Genomic DNA, 22668 nt, shown 5'->3' on the forward strand with positions numbered 1-22668 from the left:
GTTTCCAAGCTCTATGTGGCTTAAATTTTATAAATCGGGACCGCAATCAATTGGAAAAGCTTGTTCAGAACATAACGTTTCCATGGATGAATAAACGCTATGAGGAGAAATAAAAACCGATCCAACCCGACCCGTTATGAGATATTGTGATGGGTAAATTGGTTCCATGAAACATCAATGGGTTGTACTAATTGAAACGTGAAAATTTTAATTTTTAGCTTTCACCAAGTACTTTAGAAAATTTGCATGAAAAACATGTGGTAGATTTATAATTCGTATAGCCAATTACCACTCAAGTGGTATCAGGGAGAGGTCTTGGATTCTAAACCAATAAATCTCTCATTCTTGGTAAAAAAAAAAATGAATAAAATAATTTGTAGTTGCATAAGGATTAAGGCAATTTACTATTTAAATATTGTAAGTTGGTTTGTTTTGAATTTTAATCTTATTAACTCGTCAAAATTTATATGTTTTTTAAAATACATCCTTAAAATACTAGTCTAAAAATAGCTTAAAATTTCCTTTCAAATACTCTACACAAATAGCGACAAACAAGTAATAATAATAAATAAATATAGTCATGTAGGACTCGAACTCGAAAATCTATTCGACTTTGGGCCTCACCCTTGCATCGTATCCTTGGCACTAGGCAGGTATATATCATCATTTATGTTTGGAAACGGGATTTGGAGTTTTGTAGATGGGCCGTGGTCTTGTGCAGTGACGTGATCCTCACCAACCAAGACCATCCCCAAATGCCACCACCCCATTTCTCCTCCAAATGTTGGGAAACTTTTTCTCTCCCCATCTCCACGCTTTTCTCGTTCTGTCATCTCTGATACGCTACACATTGAAACCTCCATCCGTGCAGTAAGCAGCCCAATCAGAATATATAGAATTTGTCCGTTAGCTTTCCACTGAAATGTTTTCATTGCATTAGCTTAGTTTTTGAGTTTTCTGGGTTTTGTTAAAGTCAGTGTCTTTATTAAGATTCCAGTTTTCCGACCTTTCCATCACTTTTCATGTTCTTTTTTTTTTTTTTTTATAGAATATATAGAATTTGTCTGTTAGCTTCCGCCCCTTGATTCAATGACGAAGCTTATAATATTGATCCTTGTAAATTCTGATTTCCAGGGTTTTTCCTGGCAGTTGAATCTGCCACGAAGATGAGGAGGAACGAAACTTTGATATGTGCTCCATTAATGGCTGACACAGTGGATCAGCTGGTGGAGTTGATGCACAAGGCAAAGTTAGAAGGAGCTGATATCGTAGAAATTAGATTGGACCATTTAAAGAGCTTTGACCCTCATTTCGATGTTGAAAGATTAATCAAAGAGTGCCCTTTGCCTACTCTCTTTACTTATAGGTTGATCTACAGTTGCCATACATGCCTCTTTTTTTTCTTTCTTCCTTTTGCTTTTAATTCAAGCCTCTAACTGCTACTTGCCACTTCTCCCTCTAGGTCTGAAAGAACTTTTTCCAGTCAATATATGGTTTTTTTCATGGATACTTACCCACACACACGTCTATATAAAGATGAAATGATGAAGAATTTCAGCTCATAAATGATATAAGTGGAAAGGAAAACTAAAGAGTGAAGAAGGTTAAGAATTGCACAGTGGATAAGTTTCATTATATTGTGCCGAAGGAAAATAATTTAAACTTATATGGGCATAGGATAATTCTTAAGTCTATTTATTGCCGTAAGCAAATCTTTTACATGTTAGTAGGTATAGAAAATATTATCTCAAGAGCCTGACTTCGTTGCCTTTACTAGACCGACGTGGGAAGGTGGTCAGTATGACGGTGATGAAAAAAGTCGTTTTGGTGCGCTTCGAACTGCCATGGAGTTGGGAGCTGACCACATTGATATTGAGCTCAAGGTCCCTTTTCCTATTTAATGTTTAATTATTTAAGGATGCCACTATTGTATTATGGCTAAAGTTTCTTTCTTGAAACAAATCTACCCCTGGCTGAGGGGGGGATAAGATCATTTGTCAAAAATTTTGTTTCAACAATGAGATTCTTCCGTGCCACCATGAAGCAATTTTTTAACACTGGTAGCATTTGTTCAACCAAACAAGGAAAAATGCAAGTATTGTTCACAAGATAATCTGTGCATTTTTTACTTTTGAGTTCTCTAAAAGATCTGAGATCTTATACTGTCAATTTCTTTGAAGGCTGCCGATGAGTTCAACAAATTTATGAATGGAAATAGGCCTGGAAAGTGCAAAGTCATAGTTTCGTCACACAACTACGATTTTACCCCTTCAGCAGAAGACCTGGGCAACCTTGTTGCCAGAATACAAGCTGCCGGAGCTGACATAGTAAAGTTTGCAACTACAGCACTAGATATCACTGATGTTGCACGAGTTTTTCAAATAACTGTTCATTCCCAAGTAAGTGCGAAAGCCATATAACAAGTTATTATGGGCTTTCTGCTCACCTTTATTTTTTGCTTTGAGATGTTCTTTATTTCTTTTCATGAGTTGTTAGTATTATCTCTTCATATAACTTTTCTTTTTGATTTTTGATCGGTATATATACCTTTTCTTAATCAGATGATAGTATACAACTATATTTATTGATTTGTAAATGAGTCAGAAACATGAGCTAAATTTTGTGATGTTCAGGTGCCCATCATTGCGATGGTTATGGGAGAAAGGGGATTGATGTCAAGGATACTTTGCCCAAAATTTGGTGGATATCTCACATTTGGTACTCTGGAACCAGGAAAGGTATCTGCTCCTGGGCAGCCAACAATAAAGGACTTGGTTAGTTTATACAACTTTAGATCAATTGGTCCTGATACAAAGGTATTTGGGATCATTGGGAAGCCCGTCAGTCACAGCAAATCACCATTACTTTACAATGGAGCTTTCAAATCAGCAAACTTTAATGGAGTGTTTGTACATTTGTTAGTGGACGATATTTCAAAATTCTTCGAAACCTATTCCTCAACAGATTTTACTGGCTTTAGGTAACTATTCAACTTCTGTACTGTCAGCTTTATGAACTAAATAATATATGGGAAAGAGTTTTCATTAAATCTAAGTGAAATTACCGAATTTTTCTACATCATTAGATTTTTTTTTTCTGTCGTCGTTTCTCAAACAAACTCATGGAGATGTTTTGGTTTCTCTTCTTCATTTAAATTATTACGGTCAGTTCTCTGCATCTGGCTCTAAAATTGATCCGTAGTGTGAATATCTAAGCTTATGAAATTGGATTATCACAGCTGTACTATTCCTCATAAGGAAGTGGCACTTACCTGTTGTGATGAAGTTGATCCTGTTGCAAAGGTAGCTAATGAAATCTATGCCATCCTACTTAATCATGCTTATTCATGTCATCGAGTCTATTGCATTTTTTTTGCACCTAAATTGACATGAATATTTTGCTAGTCAATAGGAGCAGTTAATTGCATCATCAGGCGAACCAATGGAAAGCTGTTTGGTTGTAACACCGACTATATTGGTGCAATTGATGCTATTGAAAATGGACTTCAAGGTTCCTTCTTTATTTGCTGGTTAAGAAGATGTTTTAGCATGACATGAAATGGCCAGTTTGATACGTTTGTATTATTTTTTAGGTTCGCATAATATTGCAAATGGGTCGCCCTTGGCAGGTAAACTGTTTGTTGTCATAGGTGCTGGTGGTGCGGGCAAGTCGCTTGCTTATGGTGCAAAAGAGAAGGGAGCAAGGGTCGTTATTGCTAATCGCACCTATGGTTAGATCAATGTCCTTTTAGGTGCAGGCTTTCTAGTTTAAGTTTGTTAATACACACTACAGTTGGATCACATGGATTGACAAAGAACCCTTTAGTTCTTGTCTGAGTCAACTTTAATTGATGGACTTTGTGTGTTTCGCTGAGTTTAGCACTGTGAAAACCGCCAATTCTCAGAGGGTTTGAGTCTGTTGACTACTTCTGGGATTGTGAAGTTTGAACATGTTTATATCTCTTAATTTTTATGAAAGCGTTCTAACTGTTTAAATTTTTCAAGATCGAGCTAGAGAGGTGGCTGAGCTTGTTGGAGGGCAGGCTCTGTCTCTTGCAGAACTGGGTAGTTTCCATCCCGAAAGTGGAATGATACTTGCAAACACAACTTCTATAGGAATGCAGCCTAAGGTCGATGAGACGCCTGTTACCAAGGTTGGTAAACACTGTCTTTCTTATTTTATCAATCTTGTCTGCAAAGGTGGAACCAAGATATTTTTCTAGTGTAATCAACTTATTGAGCATGTTTAGAAAATTTCGTGTAATCCAAATTTGAAGATCGTTGTAATCACACATTTGCTTCAGTAATGCCAGACTATAGCCTTTTGTCTGGTTTTTCAGGAAGCTTTGAGATATTATGAGCTTGTTTTTGATGCTGTATACGCTCCCAAAATCACTAGACTTTTGCGAGAAGCTGAGGAAATGGGAGCCAAAATCGTAAGCGGAGTAGATATGTTTGTCGGACAGGCCTATGAGCAATATGAGAGGTTTACTGGATTACCAGGTTAGAAACATTATGAATCTTTTAGGACACTTGATGCTTCCAGACATGCTGACTATAATTTTCAAGTGTCCCATTATCATTATGGATTTGTGGGGAACTCCTAGTATGTTCAATACTAAAAGTTAAAGTTATATGGCAGAATATTTGAAATGGATAAAAGAAAACACATCGAATAAGTACTTTTGCTGATATACTACGATCTGATTGCAGCTCCTAAGGAACTATTTAAAGAAATCATGAAAAACTATTGATGGCAAGGTTATCACAGCTTTCTCTTCATGCCATTCCTTGGTTTTCATTTTACACGACACCCGTTTCGGTTATCTTGATGATTCTGGCACAACTAGATTAATTTATTTCGTGTAAATGAGCGACATTTTGTCTCTGATCGATGCTCACCTCAGCATGAAAGGTCACTCGCCATCTGTCAGACTTGAATCCAGCAAGTCTGTTGCATAATAGTTACATCCCAAGGATTGCATTCGACATTAGCAACTGTACTGTAAGAAATCTTTCAGTTGTTTTTAGTGAAAACTAATCGATTTCGTATCGCTGAAGTTTCTTGGATCTTGTGTTAATTATCCTAGTGTATTCCAAAATCCTCCCAAATTGTACTTCTCTTTCTTTCTTTTTTCAATCATTTTTCAAATAAAGATCCTTCTATCTGATTAGAATAACCTTTTCTGGAGCAATCAGGAAGCATATAATGTACGTTGTCGGGGGCTCGATGAAAAGTCACGTAAATGGGAAAAAAATCATTTTTTAATATTTTCGAGATAATTTTTTTCCCCTGAAATTTATTTACTTGTAAAACGAAATGAACCTATCGAAGCTAAGTGTTTAACAGAGTCCTATCATTAATATTGCACTATCACTTTAACTTTCTATTTAAAAATAAATTATAAATCGGTTTAACTGTGACCTATCCCGACCGGTCATCCTGATACCGAACGGTTCTCAACTAGAGAAACTAATTATGTCAATTCGGTTGGGCCGAGTCTTCTGTGTACAATCTATCCCAACAATATATAATCGTTAAGTCGATTTATAAAAAGCGTACGTATTATGATAGAATTATTCCACACATTTTTTTGCGGTATCATTTATATGAAATTGAGGTCACATTTGGAATTATGAATTTGAATATAAGAATTTCAAATCCATAATAACAAATTTATTTGTTGGGATAAATCCATTGGACAATGAATTTCAAATCAAATCTCTAACTAGTTTTTTTCCAAATACATTCTAATACGGAGACATTTCAAATTCTTCGTTCAAATATCCCAAATATTTCCATTTAGTGTTTCAAGATACTGGCACCTACCACTTAAATAACATTTACACAATAAAATCTTTCTTTCCCTTGTGAACTCCTACAAAAAATTAAGATGCAAAGTGTGACAAACATGAATGAAAAATCCATTTGTCTTCAAAATTCATGAGTCATCACTGGCAGAAGATCTACATGTTTCTGGGATCGAGGGCGCGGTGAGACATCATACTCCCTCAAACCCATCATGAAAAGCAAATGAATACAAGGATGACAAGCCTGATATAAGTTAGCACATGATATACATATTCGTTTGCCTATAGGCTATAGCCTTTCAACTCCCACTTTTCGAGTGAAACCATAGATGAAATCAAACAGATTCTTTGCCGGAGCAATCATAATGATGTATACATTTTGCAGAAAAAGTTACCCGACCGAAGATATATTTCTTTGTTATGCAAGATTACAGGTGGGCATATGCACACCATTTAGAATTTATCATTTTATCAATGACTGCTTTGGGAGTCTAGTGCGTAAGAATATACTCCAGCAGCAGGTGTAGCAACACCAGCTACAGTTCTGGAGGGATTAACCTCGTATGTCGAATGTGTAGTAGCAGATTGCACACCATTTGAGCTCGGGCGAGGCCCTGCTCCTGAAATTGGTGAAGGCGCAACCATAGTCGGAAGTATTGGTACCCCATTGGGTGGATGGGGAAAAGAAGAAGCTGATGGAGGCTGCATAATTACTGGTGCTGCCATTTGTGTAGCTGCATAACCTGAAACATTCATTACCCGATAGTTAAATATGATTATGCTCAAGAGTTCCTCCTGTCGTGTTTTAATACAAAAAACATGTAAAAGGGTATAGCCTGCTGCCCTGTACCAGAAGCAACTGGAAAAGGTGTTGGAAGAACCGGAGCCCTGACACCGAAAGTGGAATGTGGGGCAACCGCTCCTGGAACAGGCAACATAGGTGAAGGCATCATAGGTACGCGCGGCCGTCCCCCTGGGAAAGCAGCAAGATGTTGATTATAAGCTGCACCAATCTGTTGGTAAACTGCCGCCTGCCCAAGATGCTCCTTGATTTTTTGATCGATCAGGATCTGTGTTTGTTGCTCCTCAAACTTTTGGTAGTAAGCCCTTATATTTGCCTGCATATCAATAAGCATTCAACATCACTTATCAAATAAATAGAATAGATTTCTGAATCAAAGGTCTACTACTTCAAATTTTTTTATCTTTACCTTGTGTTTGTAACCAGCATTGTGCTGCTTTCTGACGGAAGGCTGAGAGAGTTTAAAAAATATCAGAAATATGTCCTCTTGGCAATATATGAAAAGTGACAATGACACAAACTTAAATATTGATTCCATTAATCAAGTGTATACATGTAAGTTCAAAGTCTTATTTCTTAGTACTTGCCAGTTGGCATGAAATTTACCAATATTCAAACAGATACCTGCCCAACAGATACCGTGATCCATTCTGAAGTATCGTGCAAGTTGCAACATATAGGATTTGAGAAAAGATTTTAGCATAACAATGACCTGCTGGGAAAAACTAATGCCTCAATGGTACTATAGCGGATAGCCATGAAATTTATAAGTCACTGTTGTTAACATTTGTAATAGAAATATTTAGATATTGGCTATGTCATTCTGCTTTACACACTGAAGTGAGAGTAACAGAGGATTTGCCTCACAAATAGAAAGTAATGCATAACAAACAGGAACTTTGCCCCAAGAAATAAACTTAACCGAGTTTCCTATTATTGATTGCTCAAGGACAGACATTTATCATCATTATAAGTTTATTTAGCAGTCTACGATGCAAGCACTCACCTGTTTGAGCACTGGGTCACTCGTTCATTTAACACCAAATAAGGCAATTCACACCATGACACCGACGAGTTCCAAGTTGGGTGTAGACATATGAATGACATTAGGAATGACAAGTGGATTTTTATTCTGATATATCCAATGCTTCAATGAATCCTAGGATTAAAGTTCGTCTTTTATTCATGTATATAAAATGATAGAAGACCATATCTATCACCCTGTCAAAAAAGTGGGATTATTCATGCAAGGTAACTAAACATCTAGAAGATCCCACTCTAAACTAGTTCAAGCTCGGACCCATATACTCTCAGAGCAACAACTATAAAGCTTTCCAGAGTTGTTTTATCGAGATTATTACTCTAGATAAACTGAAAAAACCCTGCTAGAGCATTTGGCTCATCATATTTCTGAATTCATCCAATTAAGGCATTGAATTTCGCGAAAACAAATCGCATTCCAGCACGGTAAAGTCTCTTAGTAACATATAATCTAATTACAAAAATTAAACATTCTTTATCAAAAAAATCAAGACAAGTATAGCAACATCTACCTCCACATTCAAACAGACATTGAACAATTAACATGCAATCAGAATCATAATTCTTTGTTTTACTAAAAACAAAGAGAACCATAATTCTTGCTTGAATGGTTAAATCTCAACTAAATCAAAATAAAATCGAAAGTTAAAATGCCTAAAGTGAAATCTCACAGAATCATGCGTCAAATAAGTGTCGCAGTAATCGCAATAGTACCTGCAACCAACCACACGCCATTTCCCATCAGTTGAAACAAAAAAAAATCACATGCAAAACCAAACAAAAATGGGTTTACGGAACAAATGAGCAAAGATAGAGTTACCGTGGCATTAGCAAAAAATATGAAATTTCCAAAAAATTAAATTATCTAACAATTAGGGTTTGAATTGATTACAGTGCAACGCAATAGTACTTGCGATTCAGGTTTCAAACAAGGGTTTATTGCAAACTGAAGACTGAATAAATTTGCCAACCGAGACTTCTAACGTTCCAGAAGCCCAATACACTAACTAAACAGGCCTTGGAATGGCCCTATTTAACCAACCCAGCCCAATACTGTAAAATATCGTTAGCAATCCACAAATACGGTTTTATTAATCACACACACATTTATATCCTTTCATTATCTCATTCTTCGATCCAAATGACAATTTTTCTAATATTTATTTTCATAAGCTCTTAGAACATATAACTGATGTTAATTCAAAGAGCTGGTTTTCAATGAGACGGGTCAATCCAGTCCATACTTACAATGAAAATTAATGTTTTTGACATAAAAAATAATATATTTTCATGGTTTGAGTCTGGTTGAAAAAAATCAAAATCAAAATAAAAAATGTATCGTAGTTTACAAGAAATTTTACCAGTTTACCTTAAGCAAAAAATTAACACTTCTGTTGCAAGTTGAGCTGCTGGATCATTTCACTTCAAGAATGCATGGGTCAACAATCAACACGGACGGTCGACAGACTCAGATGAGATAACTAAATGATGTGAATATTTAAAAAAAATATAGATATAAGAAATTTGTATACTAATATAATTACTTATATATATTGTTAGATATGTGGGATGATAGTTGATTAAACAATTATCGTCGATTAAACAATTTATACAGGGACGGAGACAAAATTTAAAAGTATTTGGGGCTGGCTCCGCCTCGGCCTCCGTGTTAGATAGTGACATGAGTGTAACTATTAGATTAACACTTAACCGATTTTCTAAATTCGAAATATTCGAACATTTTTCCGAAAAAATCGGTTATTGTGGTCGATAACATAATCAACCAAACTCTTTTATCTTTTTTTTTTTAAAAAAATAAAATTTTAGTTAAAGAATGTAATAAAAAAATTGAATCAAGTAAATCTTAATTTTATTTAAAAAATATATTTTTATTTATAATTCTATCGTCCTAATAAGATTTTATATTAAATTTGTAATATTTATATATTTATAATATTATTATAAAATTTAATAATATTAATTTTTTGTAGAAGTTCGGCATTTTTGGTTAATCGAAATTTTATATTAAAAATTGAAACTGAACCGAATAAACGATAGTATAGAAAACTAAAACCGAACTTCCGAATAAACCAAATCGGTTTTTCAAATTAATTTGGTCTGGTAGGTTATTTTGGTTGAAATCAATATCTTAATCACCCTAAAGCGTTATCGATGTGTGTTCTTTACTTGTTGATGTGTGCTATTTTGGTTTAAAAATAATTTTATTGTTTTTTCTTCGTTCTCTGAGTTACATATCTAGAAAAATTCAATTATCCCAAAAATTTCCAACGGAGAATTTTTTTCAAACCTCATAAATATTACTCAAAAACTCTATTATTCTAGCTAAAAAAAATCGCAACACAAGCAAATGAATAATTATAATATCAATAATTTTCAAACATTTCAATTAATTGATTATTTTTCTCAAAATTCAGGAGTAGATTTTTAAGGAAAAAAATCTAAACTCGAAAATTTATATATATCGTAAATCAATATTATCACAATTCAGATAATCATAACTAAATATTCGACAAAATTTTTGTGTTGTCGATTTTACCTCAAAATAAGTAGGCCTGAAGTCCACCCTAGCCCAAGGATGGCTCCGCCTCTAAATTCTGGCTCCATCATAATAATTAAAAGCCTTTTATATTATATATATATACATATATATATATATATATGTATATATAATTGATTAATCATATAGTGTGACGTCCGGAGCCGAAGAGGGCTGAGATGATCATCGATGTCATAAGGTTGCACGAACAATGAGCGGTTCCTGGCAGACTTCTAGGCGTAGGGAACATAAATGAACCGATTTCACACTAAAATGAGAGAGATTCCAAAACTGTTTTGGTATGAAACTGTGCAGTTGAGGAATGACCATTGAGATGAGACTGTGCAATTGAAAAATGTGCATATTCTTTTCGGAAGCTTTATAAACTCCAAAATTAAGCGTACTTGACTTAAGATAATAATTCTGGCATGAGTGACCCCTGAGAAGTTTCCTAGAGTGCGTGTGAGTGAGTACGTAAGCACGCTGAAAAGACTCGTCTTGATAGAATGTAGACGGTCCTCGAACCTAAAGCGTTACATATAGATTCCAAAGACATCGTAAAAAATTATACACATTCTTATATCGATATTTTTAATGTGTTTATATATATATATTTTCAAAATACTGATTCATCACTATCTATACTATATTATAATACATGAGGAGCCTAAACTAATTTACTTTAGTGGTCTTTATGTAATTTGTTATAAACCTAAAAAATACCCCACTTTTTTCCTCATGCTAAGGTACAAGGCTAGGGTGAAATTAATTTCTTTTAAAAAACAAAGTGGGTGAAATTTCTTAATATTAATTTTTTTTAATTTACTTCCGTCGCTGCAAGAAATCTCAGTCGTTTCACTACCAAAGTTTAGTTCATTCTGATAATAAAAAACAAATATAATAATTCGATCTTACAATAAATGACGCATTTATGAACAAAATCTAGAAGTATTTCACTTTCTACAACAGCACATATCTACCTAGGTCATGATCTCCAAAGCCTCTCTAGCTTTCCCAAGTATGTTAAAGACTGTTGCAGCTATGTGGGATGGCGTCAAACCAGCCTCCATTAGCTGGCCAGATGGCGATCCATGGTCGATGTATCGATCTGGAAGAACCAGAGGCCTCCACTGCAAGATATCAAATTACACATACGTTAATTGATTATCGACCGTGTTTCATTATATTCGATTGAACTATCATTTTGACAGTGTTAGATGTCCTGTGCAGGATGTTTGTAAGTAAAACATATAATGAATGTGAATGTGAATGTGCATGTGCATGTGCATGTGCATGTGGATGTGGATGTGGATGCATGCCGATGAAAACTAAAGGGGCAGAATCATGCCGATGAAAACTAAAGGGGCAGAATCATGCCGATGAAAACTAAAGGGGCAGAATTAGGACAAAATCAGACACAGAATCTGAAGTTTTATTTGTACTTTTTTAACAACGGTTAGTTTCACCCCAAAATTCATTGAATTGCCCCACCTTACCTTCTCCTTGTCCCCACCTCATTTCCGCTCTCCAGAATTCTAGGATCCTATGTAATTTGTCTTAGCTGGATGGAACTAGCGAGGTCAAGATAGTGTCAAGTCACTCCCCCATAGCCAAATTGTTTAGGCCCCTTGTTCCAATTTTACTTGCATATTATGAACATCATATAATCCCCCGATTCTGTCCCCAATCAAAGCCTTTGGTGGTTCTTCAGAAACTTTTGGTAATTCAATGGTCCAAAAAATTGAGATCATGTCCCATCTGGCTAAGTGTTTGTCAGTCCAGTATGTTTCTTGAAAGAGATCCAAAACTAGTTGTATAGTTTATATTTTTACCTTCAACTTGCCATCAAGAAGCCCATCGAGGGCCATAAATTGAGCTACATGAGATCCAAACCCACCAATCGACCCTTCTTCCATGGTGATCAAGACATCATGCGATTTTGCCAAACTGCGAATAAGAGTATGATCCAATGGCTTGCAGAACCGAGCATCTGCAACTGTCAACCGCAAACCACAGGGTTCTAGTAAGGCAGCTGCAGACAAACAGCTCTGAACTACTGATCCATAACCAAGCAGAGCCACTCTCTCCCCTTCAATCAAGATCCTGCCTTTTCCAACCTTGAGAAAAATCGAGGCAAGTACGATTCCATCGGGGCCAACTATATTCCACTTCAACGAAAATTAAATTAGAAGAAAAGGTAGCTCAGTACCTCAAGGGGGATGCCTTTGTTTTCAGGTGGCAATTCGACACCTATCCCATTACCTCTTGGATATCGGAAACAGCTAGGTCTGTCATCTATGGCAGCCGCAGTTGCCACCATGTGAAATAGTTCAGCCTCGTCTGATGGAGCCATGACCACCATGTTAGGAAGACATGCCATAAAAGCAACGTCAAATGCTCCGCAATGTGTGGGACCATCTGATCCGACCAAGCCAGCTCTGTCCATTGCAAACCTTACAGGAAGCTTCTGCAAATCCACGTCATGCACTACCTGGATATGGAACCAATTCCTAAGAAATTCCCCTTTCAAAAATGTAAACAATGGTGGATTAGAAAATCAGAATATTGGGTGTTGGTGTTGTCTTGCCTGGTCATAACCCCTTTGCAAGAAAGAAGAATAGATTGCGCAAAAAGGTTTGACGCCTTCACATGCCAAACCAGCAGCAAAAGTTACAGCATGCTGTTCTGCTATTCCCACGTCGAAACATCTTGTGGGGAATCTGCGCAAGAAAAGGTTCAAACCCGTACCACCTCCCATTGCAGCATGGATTGCAACTATATCCTTGTCTACTTCAGCTTCGGCAATCAAAGCCTCGGCAAAGTAGGTCGTGTAAGACTGAGTTAGGGCACTGGATTTGTGTTGCTTGCCTGTTGCTGGATCGAATTTGTTCACACCTGTAAATAGTAAGCCCATTAAGTGACGATCTCGATATTGTGTCCATGCGCGAATATTGTGCATCAAAAACTTAAAGGAACAGCTTGTTTTTTATGGAAATTTTTGTAAATCTTTAGCTATTAACTTAACCATGGTACTTGTCTGCAGCTTTTTCCGCATATGGATATCCCCTGCCTTTCTCAGTCACCACATGGATCAAAACAGGACCAGTCGTTTTAGTACTCTTAACTTCTTTAAGAATCGCCACCATATCCTCAATATTGTGACCATCAACTGGACCAATATAATAAAGTCCAAGCTCTTCAAACAGTGTCGACCTGGAACCACTGATCAGACCACGAGCATATTCATCCACTTTTGACGCAAGTTCATGCATGGGCCCTCCAATCTGCTTAGTAACTCCCTGTGACCATTTCAGACACCATAAATCAATTGTTCAAAATAAATGCCAGGGACAAATGGATACTTTCACCAGTTAACATGCTAAAGAATGATAAGAACCTTGGCAACTTCTCTAAGTTCTCTGAGAGGTCGGTTGGACTGCAACCTGCTCAGAGCACTACTCAAAGCACCAACAGGAGGGATTGGTCCATCTAAGCTAGCAGTTGGTAAAGAAACTTGTTTGTTGTCGTTAAGAATAACAATCATATCAGAATCGAGGTAGCCAGCATTGTTCATTGCTTCATATGCCTGCCCTGCTGTCATAGCACCATCCCCTATCACAGCCACTACATTATTCTTTCTTCCTTTTAGATCCCTTCCCACAGCCATTCCTGCTCGGTTAAGAAATGCGGAAAAAAATAGCTTGAAAATAATGTAAATTCCCAATTTGTGTATAAATAATTATTATCGATGTATGATGATACAAGTTGATTTATACCATCAGTAAAATTAAGTAGTAACGCCCCTCTCCATCAATAACTTAAAGCATTTGCTCTATCATTACAAAATGTCAATAGTCATTTCAACATATATTAAGCTAAAAATATGGACATCCAATTTAACATGAGAGTTTCCATGTTCTTGATGAGGAAACAAAAGCCTCGTCCAAAATAAAATCACATCATTATTTCTAATTTATGAAGTGTGTTTATATTTTTCATCTCGTTGTCCGATCATACCTAATCCAGCTGAGATAGTTGTAGAGCTGTGACCCGCACCAAAGCAATCATATTCACTCTCAGAACGTTTAGTAAAGCCAGAAAGACCATCCGTCTGCCTCAAAGTTGACATTTTATCCCTTCTTCCAGTCAAAATTTTGTGTGGATAGGACTGCAGCATAAAGAATTAGATCATCAAAACAAGGACATCAATTACAGTAATTTCAGTGCATACAACCTTAAGATATCATTGAATTGAACCATCACCTGATGGCCAACATCCCAAAGTACTCTATCTTGAGGAGCATTGAAAACATAATGCAGTGACACAGTGAGCTCAATTACGCCGAGGCTTGAGCCAAGATGACCCCCGGTCTTTGAGACATTGAAAATAACATCAGATCGCAGTTCATCTGCAAGTTGATTCAATTCCTGCGCCAAAAATAGTATTCAACGAATGCTGACTCCAAGGTTGACAGAAAATATAAAAGCTTGACTTTCAAACACTTGCAATACCTTTATGGAGAGATTCTTCATATGGATGGGATAATTGATAGTATCCAAAAGAGGAGTTGGAGGCTTCTGTGAGTAATACTCTCCTCGTTCTGACAATGACCCATGGACCACGGTAGACTTTTTTCTTGCCTACAACACAAACATAGCACAAAGCATCCATTTCAATCCACTGATTAAATTCCAGCTCGAGGGTGGATCTAAGATTTTTAGGTTGACGGATTCGCAGCGACTTAATGGCATTTGGGTAGGCATAGAACTGACACTAGAATTCGAAATAAAATTTGAAATTTTTTTATTTTAATCAGCGGATGCCAATGGTAGACCTCCTGCCTGGCTGATAGCTGAATAGCAATACAACTAATTCCTTTTAATCTATAAACCCAAAACAACATGCAAAAAACAGAGATAGCAGCAAATTCTTGCACGCTAAGCAATCCATCGAATCTAGGACAAAATCATTGAAATGCCAATCTGTAACAGAAATGACAGAAAAGGAAACTTCCTCATCCAAGAACAACCACATGGGTACTCTCAAAACTCAAGAAGAATCGCTCTATTTTTGTTTTTAATCAACAAATCAATATAGAACAAAAAAATAATTGCATACCTGCTTATTCTTGAAGTCAAGGTGGGACTGCAGATCAGTTCCACCCAGCCACTGAGAGGCTAATGTAGTATGCTTTTGAGCATCTGCACCCACCCCCTTGCCCACAGGCCCAGCAAAGGGAAATGTACAAAGGGCAATCATATATATGCTATTTCTCTATACACGTATCCCCACGCTAAAATTTCAAGAAATACCAAATAATGTTTTAGATTTCCAAGCAAGAAACAAACATTACTCTGATTTTTCCAAGCAAGAAACTAACTTTACTCTAATTTCTCAAAAAGATGCAGCTTTACTGGATATGGGTAGTTTGAGATGGGCCAGTTGTACTTTGAACTCGCAAAGATATCCCTAGAATTGATAAAAAGGAACAGGCTTTGAATATCGAAAGTAAATCCAGGAATTATTACAGAACAGCGATTTGTGGACAGTTAAGCGGCTTGATTATCTTTAATATTGGAGCACAGAAACTGAAGAAGCCACGCTTCGTTCACAGTGAGTATTGGTTTTTATATAGTGGATTGAATCAACGTACGAGAAAGACGGTGAGGAGGCGGATTTCCATTGGGCCACGTCATCAGAAATCACAAATGGATAGAAAGACATGATAATGTAGGGAGTGCGTCTCTTTCATTTCCACTGTCCAAGAAAACATTCGCGAAAAAAAAAAAAAAAAAGCTATTATAAAAATATTATAATAATAATGCTCGTACTTTTATTTTCTGAAAATAATGTTTTAAAAATTTAAATTAAAGAAAAATAAAATTAAAGCTATTCTAAAAATATATATATGGGTTTTAAGATTTTTCAACTTCTCTACATAAAATAAAATATTTTTCCATATCTATTTTTTTCTATTTTATAAAGATTAAGCTTGATACACCAATATACAATTGAAAAAAGAACAAAATTATTTTCTTTATTTAAATATGATGATAATTAAATATATTTAGATATTATTTGTTTCCAGATGTGGTGGTATGAGTATCTTTACTGAAGCACGACTCCCATCCGATCGCCATTCGCCTACGTGATATGTAAGGTAACCGATATCTGAAGAATCTTTGCGTCTTCGTGTCACCAATCCACGCACCTCCTTTGATTTTGAGTGCATGCATACGCACAAACTCACACCGTAGAAATTTTTATACTCCCCGTCCTGTTCAGTTCTTTGGTTCAGTTTACTTGGTCGACTCCAGTTTTCCGAGTCACAATCCATTCCGTGGAAGGTAAAGAATTGGTAAAATATGCAGCAAAACCCACCACCAGGAGACTAAAAACCAGCCGACATAACCGGAATTCCGTATGTGCCCTCGGCCGCCACTCAGATGATCTCCGATGAGCCTTCCTCCTCGTTTGTCTTCGATTGGTCTGATCTTCTTGACTTCAACCACGAGGAAAGCTTCAATATCTCTTCCACGCAGCACGAAACTGGTCAAAGTCAACCATCGGAGATTCTGGGTCGGGACAAGAAGAGGGACCCGAGGTTGGTGTGCTCCAATTTCTTGGCGGGTAGAATCCCGTGCGCATGCCCAGAACTGGATGAAAAGTTGGAGGAAGAGGAGAAGGAGGAGTCGGCGCTTCCGGGGAAGAAGCGGCCCCGGGCGGTGAGATCTCTTTCCGGGATTATGGTGCGATGTCAGGTGCCGGGATGCGAGGCGGATATTAGTCAGCTCAAAGGGTACAATAAGCGTCACCGGGTTTGTTTGCGTCAAGAGGTACTGCCAGCAGTGCGGAAAGAACGCTTTTCTTTTTTATCTCAACCCTTTTTTCTTCCGATTCAATTACTGCATTCATGGATCACTTTGATGTTTAGATGATTGGCCAATATTCTACGTCATGATGATTAAGAACAACTTCAGTTTCTGTTTACAATCGTTTTGAAATTCTATGAGGTTGGTCAATTAATATTTATAACTTTTAGGTGTTTTTTTGGTTGACCTGACTATCAAAATAGCTGGAAGTCAGTTTCTTTCTCTCAACATTCGGGGGCTTATTGGATGGATGTCGGATGATACCTTTTCTTTCGGATGATTAATGTGTAGGCGCTACAACACTAATGGTGTGTAGAAGCTCCATTTAGTTTTTACGTTACATTAGGCTGAGGTCTAGATCACGAGGTGGATCTGGGCGAGAATTGAGATCATATTGAAATTTTGGATATCTTAAAGCTAACATATATGATTCATTGCTGGAAAAAATTTGTCTCAAGAGCACATTTTTTGAGTTTTTAGTGATGTTGCTTAGCGATGTGTAATCATCTGTTAAATGATTGATGGAAGATCTTACCCAGTCTGTATATGAATTCTAAACTTTTGTCAACTTGTTTTTTTGGAAATGGAAATCGGAGAAATTGGTTTATGTTTTTTTATTTTGGTGATCACGTTGTCGACTATTTAATAATTTTCTGTTTTCGGATTATCCAAAAGAATGAAAAAAATGGCAATAGTGCCAAGTTAGAAGCTTGCACACCTCCTGATTGATGCAATGTTTGTAAAACAAATTGTTTCTAGCTGGAAAAATCATATGTTTGGTGTTTTCTCAGGAGTCTTGTGAGTGCAGATAATACTTGGAAACAATGTCAGTCTTCCTCTTTATTTTTTAATGTTGTCCCGAAGTACAAAGAATTTTAAGTCCACCTTAACGTTTACGTATGAAAATTGATTTACAATTAGTATCTGAGATTATCGTCCCAATATATCAACTTCGGCAGGTTTCATATCTTGTCAGATTTTGATGAGGGTAAACGTAGTTGTCGGAGAAAATTAGAACGGCACAATCGACGTCGAAGAAAAGCTAATGATTCCAAAGGAGGCACAGAAAAGGAAACTCAACAGATTATCTTGACTGATGATGTTAGTGGTGATGATACTGCTGGAAAAGGTATAACTTCCTTTTATATACTGAACGATTTTGTTATAAACATTCGATACCACCAAATTCCTCTTGGTCTCTTTAATGTTTCCCATTCGACAAGTCAGTAGAGTTGATTTTTGGCCTTTGATTTTTTTCCACAGCGATAGATTATATTTTGCTATTTTCGAACATTTGGCAGAAAGTATTACTTTTTGGTTGGCCTCTTGTAACAAGTTGTAGATGGTTCAGATGGTGTATCCATAAGCTGTCAGAATGAAGAATTTGAGGCATTACCAGAGTTAGATGGACACGTTTCCACAGCATGCTCAACCATAAACTCCCAAAGTCTCCAGAGTGATAGTTTTGGATCCTTTGCTCTGATCAAGGAGAAACGGAATCCCGAATTCAAACAATCCTTGTCCTTCTGTGACAACAAGAGTATCTTTTCCTCTTTGGTACATCCAACACCTTATTGTTGCATTATGCCCTTTTATTTATTGTTATTTGATGAAACTATATTGGTTTGATAAGTGGTGCTTTGATATACATCTCAGTGTCCTTCTAGCCGAATCTCCTTCAAGCTCTACAACTGGAACCCAGCAGAATTTCCTCGGCGACTTCGACATCAAGTATTCTAAAGATTATTGTATAATCATCATGATGGATTTTTGTTAAAGCACCAGTAACTGTTTGTCAACAGATATTTCACTGGTTGGCTAGCATGCCTGTTGAATTGGAGGAGTATATTCGTCCAGGTTGCACAATTTTGACGGCTTTCATTGCAATGCCAATGCCAATGTGGATTAAGGTGCTCAGGATCTTATCCTTTTCATTATGGTGAATTTATTCTGGTCGTAAAAGAAAATCTGTTGAACGTTACAAGTGAATATGTGAAATGAATTAAATGTTTTGTAATGGTCTACTATAATAATTAAACATCGACAGAATTTTCTATCTGTTGAGTATTCAATTGGTATTTCTTGTACAATCCTTAGAGAGTAAAATAATACTAGTTGGATACTTTTATCTCATTTTGTCTCATGTGTTTACAACTACGTATACGACTGGAAGTAAAAAATGTTGGTTTGGTTATATGCCTTGGTTATGCAGGGTTTGTAACTTTTTGGTTTGTTCCCTACTAGATTCTTTATGACCTGATTGTTAAGTATTCTGGCATCAAACAGTTTTTTGAAGAACCAGCTCTTTGTATAAAAGACCTTATTTCCCCACGTGAAAGCATGTTGTTTGGAAGAGGCACCTTACTCGTTTATTTAAATGACATGGTGTATCGTGTCACCAAAGGTTAGTGGGAATCTTAATGTATGATTGCAGTTTTTGCTTCCAATGTTAGTTTCATTTCACATTCTAATTCCATGGTTTTTACCCATCAGGGATGTGTCTATATAAGTGTGTCCATAAGTTTTAGGCGTTGTGAAATGCCCTTTGACTGCATACTAAATTTAGTTGGTCTCTACTGATTTTTATTTTTATTTTTCTGTTTTCTTTTTGTACTAAGCCATCTTAGCCTTCTATAGTTGCATGTTGATCATTTTAACATTTTCAGTGGATAATGGATATGGCGGTTTTGAATTGTTAATACAATGATTAAGTTTGAGTTTTTGAATGGTTCAGCTTCTGTCCAGACCAAACTAAAAAAATCGAAATAGATGCAAACTGATTTTTAAGATAACCATATTGACCGATTTATAACTCAAAATAAAACTGACTAAATTTAGTGATTTTGGTCAGTTTGGTCGACCAAAATAACTATTTTTTTTGCAAAATGAAAATGGTGACAGAATGAATGTAAACTTAGTGGTTAAGCTATATTGATGAGAGATGTTACTATGTTATGTTGATTACAACTGGAAATCTAGAATGGTAAATGATGGATTAAATGCCAAGTTATGGAGTTAAATTGGTGTAGTCAAATTTATTCAGTTTACACCTTTAACAAGGATAATACTATCTAGTTCACAAAACACAGTACTCTGTGAGGTAACTGTTTTGCATCAAGAGTTTGTGTATGATCGTGTCCTGAGTGTGTGGGGCAATGAAGAAGAAACGATTAGCTAATGGAAAAACTCATTGGTCATTCCCTAGAGCAAGAACGCTTTTGTTACTCATGCCCTCCAATTAATTTATTGATATTTATTGATGACCCTTTTGTTTACCTTGTACATTTTACATATGCTGGATCCTTTTGTGAAAACAGATGCAAATTCAATTTTGGAAATTGAAATGAAGGATCGAACACCAAAGCTACATTATATTTATCCAACTTGCTTTGAGGCTGGCAAGCCAATGGAATTTGTTGCCTGTGGAAGCGATTTACTTCAACCAAAATTTCGGTATATGATGTGATCCATACTATACATGAAAATATAATTTATTTCCATAAGTTTCCTTTACTTGTCTAGTATTGTCTTTACTAATTCTCAAGCTTGCCATCATTATTCAGATTTGAGCTCCCTTTCTTTCCTTAACTTCGGTTTTGCCACACTTGTTACAGGATTTGTAGCCCAAAACCTTGATAACATTTCAGTCTTGTTTGGTGTGGCATACTTGTTTTGTGTGAAAGAAAATGGATATGTCCACAAAATTATTTATATTGTTGAATGGATGCTTTAGGTTGCCAGATGTTGATTTTAATGGTGAACTGATACATAGGAAAAGAGACCGGTCAACTCATTATATGTAGCGTTAAGGAAAGCTGCACCCTTTGTGGAATTTTTTCATGCTGTAGATAGTTCTAACAATTCCTGTTCTCCTCTATATATGATGTTCTTCATGTCTGTAGGGAAATTGAAATACTTTCCTGATCTTAAATGATATCTGATGCCTATTACAGGTTTCTTGTTTCTTTTGCTGGAAGATACCTGTCATCAAATATTTCCATTACATCTGTGTGTTGTCAAAAAGGAGGCACCAAAAGTTCTGACCACCAATTACTGAAGATACGTGTCCCGCAAACTAAAATGAATCTTTTTGGCCCAGCGTTTATTGAGGTGAGATCTGTGACTCTTCTTTCTATGTGGGGTTGATGCATGAGTTGCTTGAAGATAAGTGTAGAATCCCGAGCAGTTTTTATTGCATTTGCTTCTTAACTTGTGTTGGGCTCTTCCAACAGGTTGAGAATGAGTCTGGGTTATCCAACTTCGTTCCAATTCTTGTGGGTGACAGAGAAATTTGCGAGGAGATGGAGATCTTGCTTCAAAAGTTTGACGCAACTCTCTCTTCGCAAGAACAGCAACTGTCTTGTCTGAGGCCTGAATGTGAGGTTCTTGCCTTGAGACGAGTACGGTTCTCGGAATTTGTTTTAGATGTAGGATGGTTGCTGAGGAATCCCATATCCGGGCAGCCATCGACATCTTCATCGGTACTAAGATTCAACCATTTGCTGGAGTTTTTGATTGAGAAAGAGTCTTCTGTTATATTGGAGAGAGTATTTTGTTCCTTGAAATCTATGATGGATAACAATCCGGTTTCTGGTATTTCTGATGCTGATATGAGCTTGTTACAGAAAAATATGGACACTGCAACAAAACGTGCTTTATCTGAAATTACAGGAAAATGATTTTTGGGTAATACCTACATCTGATGGAACTCTTTACTGTCAAAGCTCCCAAAACCAGTCGATTTGTTGTTCCAGCCACGAATCAGGTAAAACAGTAAATTCCTTTGATAATTTCAGGTAATACCGTCTATGCATCAAATTTCGTCACATACAGCCAAGGGACTTGCATTTTTAGAAAATCTGTACATAGCAATTTGATTACCTTTTTATCACAAGGGTACTTAATTAGTACTTTGATTGGTCCCGTTTACCAGATTTTCTTCTTGCACACCTTGTTGATCTATTCAATGGTGTAAACATTCTTCCTCCGCAGGTTGTACACAGAGCAGTGGAGAATATATTCATGGGCTCACACCAGATGAAGGCTTGTCGTGTCAGTTCCTCTGTTGAACCGAGACGTGGTCATGAAAGTCAATCTTCAGGAAAGGCCGATAAAATCTTGCAGCCACCAAGCAAATTACCCCGACAACCTCTTATTATGGCAAATAGGTGCCATTGGTGTTTGTTTTGGAGTATGTGTAGTCGTCCTCCATCATACGAGGGTCGTTCAGATTGCCACGACTATTAGATTGTGTTAGTTTGACAAGTCTTAACACTAGCCTGACCACCTAACCTAACGAATGCAAACCAGATAGGGGATGAATGAATCCCTGGTTTTGTTGCATGAAATTTGCTTCAGAATACATTCTCAGTTCATTTCTTGTTCATTATTCTTCGTGTCTGATGAGTGATGCAAATATTTTTTGTTATCCAACGTTATTTGCATGGTATTTTTTTATTTTATTTTTTTGTTTTTATCTAGAAAGAGTTTTTTTTATTGACAATAATGTGAGTAATACAAAATAGATATGAATAAAATTAAAAAGCTTTACAAGCTAAAATGCTTATTTTTTAATTTCACCACGA

The 22668-nt window shown here is 36.5% G+C and overlaps 3 protein-coding genes and 1 pseudogene across 6 annotated transcripts; 2 read left to right on the forward strand and 2 right to left on the reverse strand.

Moving 5' to 3' along the window:
• The first annotated feature begins 701 nt into the window (after positions 1-701).
• LOC142518633 (bifunctional 3-dehydroquinate dehydratase/shikimate dehydrogenase, chloroplastic-like) lies at positions 702-5130 on the forward strand. 3 transcript variants are annotated; one of them, XM_075621426.1, is made up of 11 exons: positions 702-905; positions 1135-1366; positions 1778-1883; positions 2181-2399; positions 2634-2980; positions 3239-3302; positions 3405-3510; positions 3593-3730; positions 4005-4153; positions 4340-4502; positions 4713-5130. In XM_075621426.1, exons 2-11 carry the CDS (start codon positions 1167-1169, stop codon positions 4751-4753), a joined length of 1533 nt encoding a protein of 510 aa, XP_075477541.1. In that variant the 5' UTR covers positions 702-905; positions 1135-1166; the 3' UTR covers positions 4754-5130. The 3 variants fall into 3 exon arrangements, with proteins under 3 accessions (XP_075477541.1, XP_075477540.1, XP_075477539.1); XM_075621425.1 differs by having other exon boundaries at positions 702-901; XM_075621424.1 differs by having other exon boundaries at positions 703-870.
• Positions 5131-5916: 786 nt separating this feature from the next.
• LOC142519239 (U1 small nuclear ribonucleoprotein C-like) lies at positions 5917-8608 on the reverse strand. 2 transcript variants are annotated; one of them, XM_075622187.1, is made up of 5 exons: positions 8474-8608; positions 8325-8367; positions 7022-7063; positions 6661-6928; positions 5917-6553 (listed from the first exon to the last, which is right to left on the reverse strand). In XM_075622187.1, the coding sequence occupies exons 1-5, from the start codon at positions 8479-8481 to the stop codon at positions 6282-6284; spliced, it is 633 nt and encodes a 210-aa protein (XP_075478302.1). In that variant the 5' UTR covers positions 8482-8608; the 3' UTR covers positions 5917-6281. The 2 variants fall into 2 exon arrangements, with proteins under 2 accessions (XP_075478302.1, XP_075478303.1); XM_075622188.1 differs by lacking the exons at positions 8325-8367; positions 8474-8608 and adding an exon at positions 8368-8464.
• Positions 8609-11045: 2437 nt separating this feature from the next.
• Positions 11046-15819, reverse strand: LOC142517772 (putative 1-deoxy-D-xylulose-5-phosphate synthase, chloroplastic). The gene is made up of 10 exons (XM_075620212.1): positions 15330-15819; positions 14723-14851; positions 14474-14638; positions 14228-14378; positions 13608-13879; positions 13236-13509; positions 12798-13105; positions 12420-12701; positions 12043-12327; positions 11046-11340 (listed from the first exon to the last, which is right to left on the reverse strand). The coding sequence occupies exons 1-10, from the start codon at positions 15468-15470 to the stop codon at positions 11191-11193; spliced, it is 2157 nt and encodes a 718-aa protein (XP_075476327.1). The 5' UTR covers positions 15471-15819; the 3' UTR covers positions 11046-11190.
• A 475-nt stretch (positions 15820-16294) lies between these two features.
• LOC142518826 (squamosa promoter-binding-like protein 7) lies at positions 16295-22469 on the forward strand (annotated as a pseudogene).
• Positions 22470-22668: the final 199 nt, after the last annotated feature.

This window comes from Primulina tabacum, chromosome 11 (assembly GCF_025594145.1).
Source record: "Primulina tabacum isolate GXHZ01 chromosome 11, ASM2559414v2, whole genome shotgun sequence".
Taxonomy (NCBI): domain Eukaryota; kingdom Viridiplantae; phylum Streptophyta; class Magnoliopsida; order Lamiales; family Gesneriaceae; genus Primulina; species Primulina tabacum.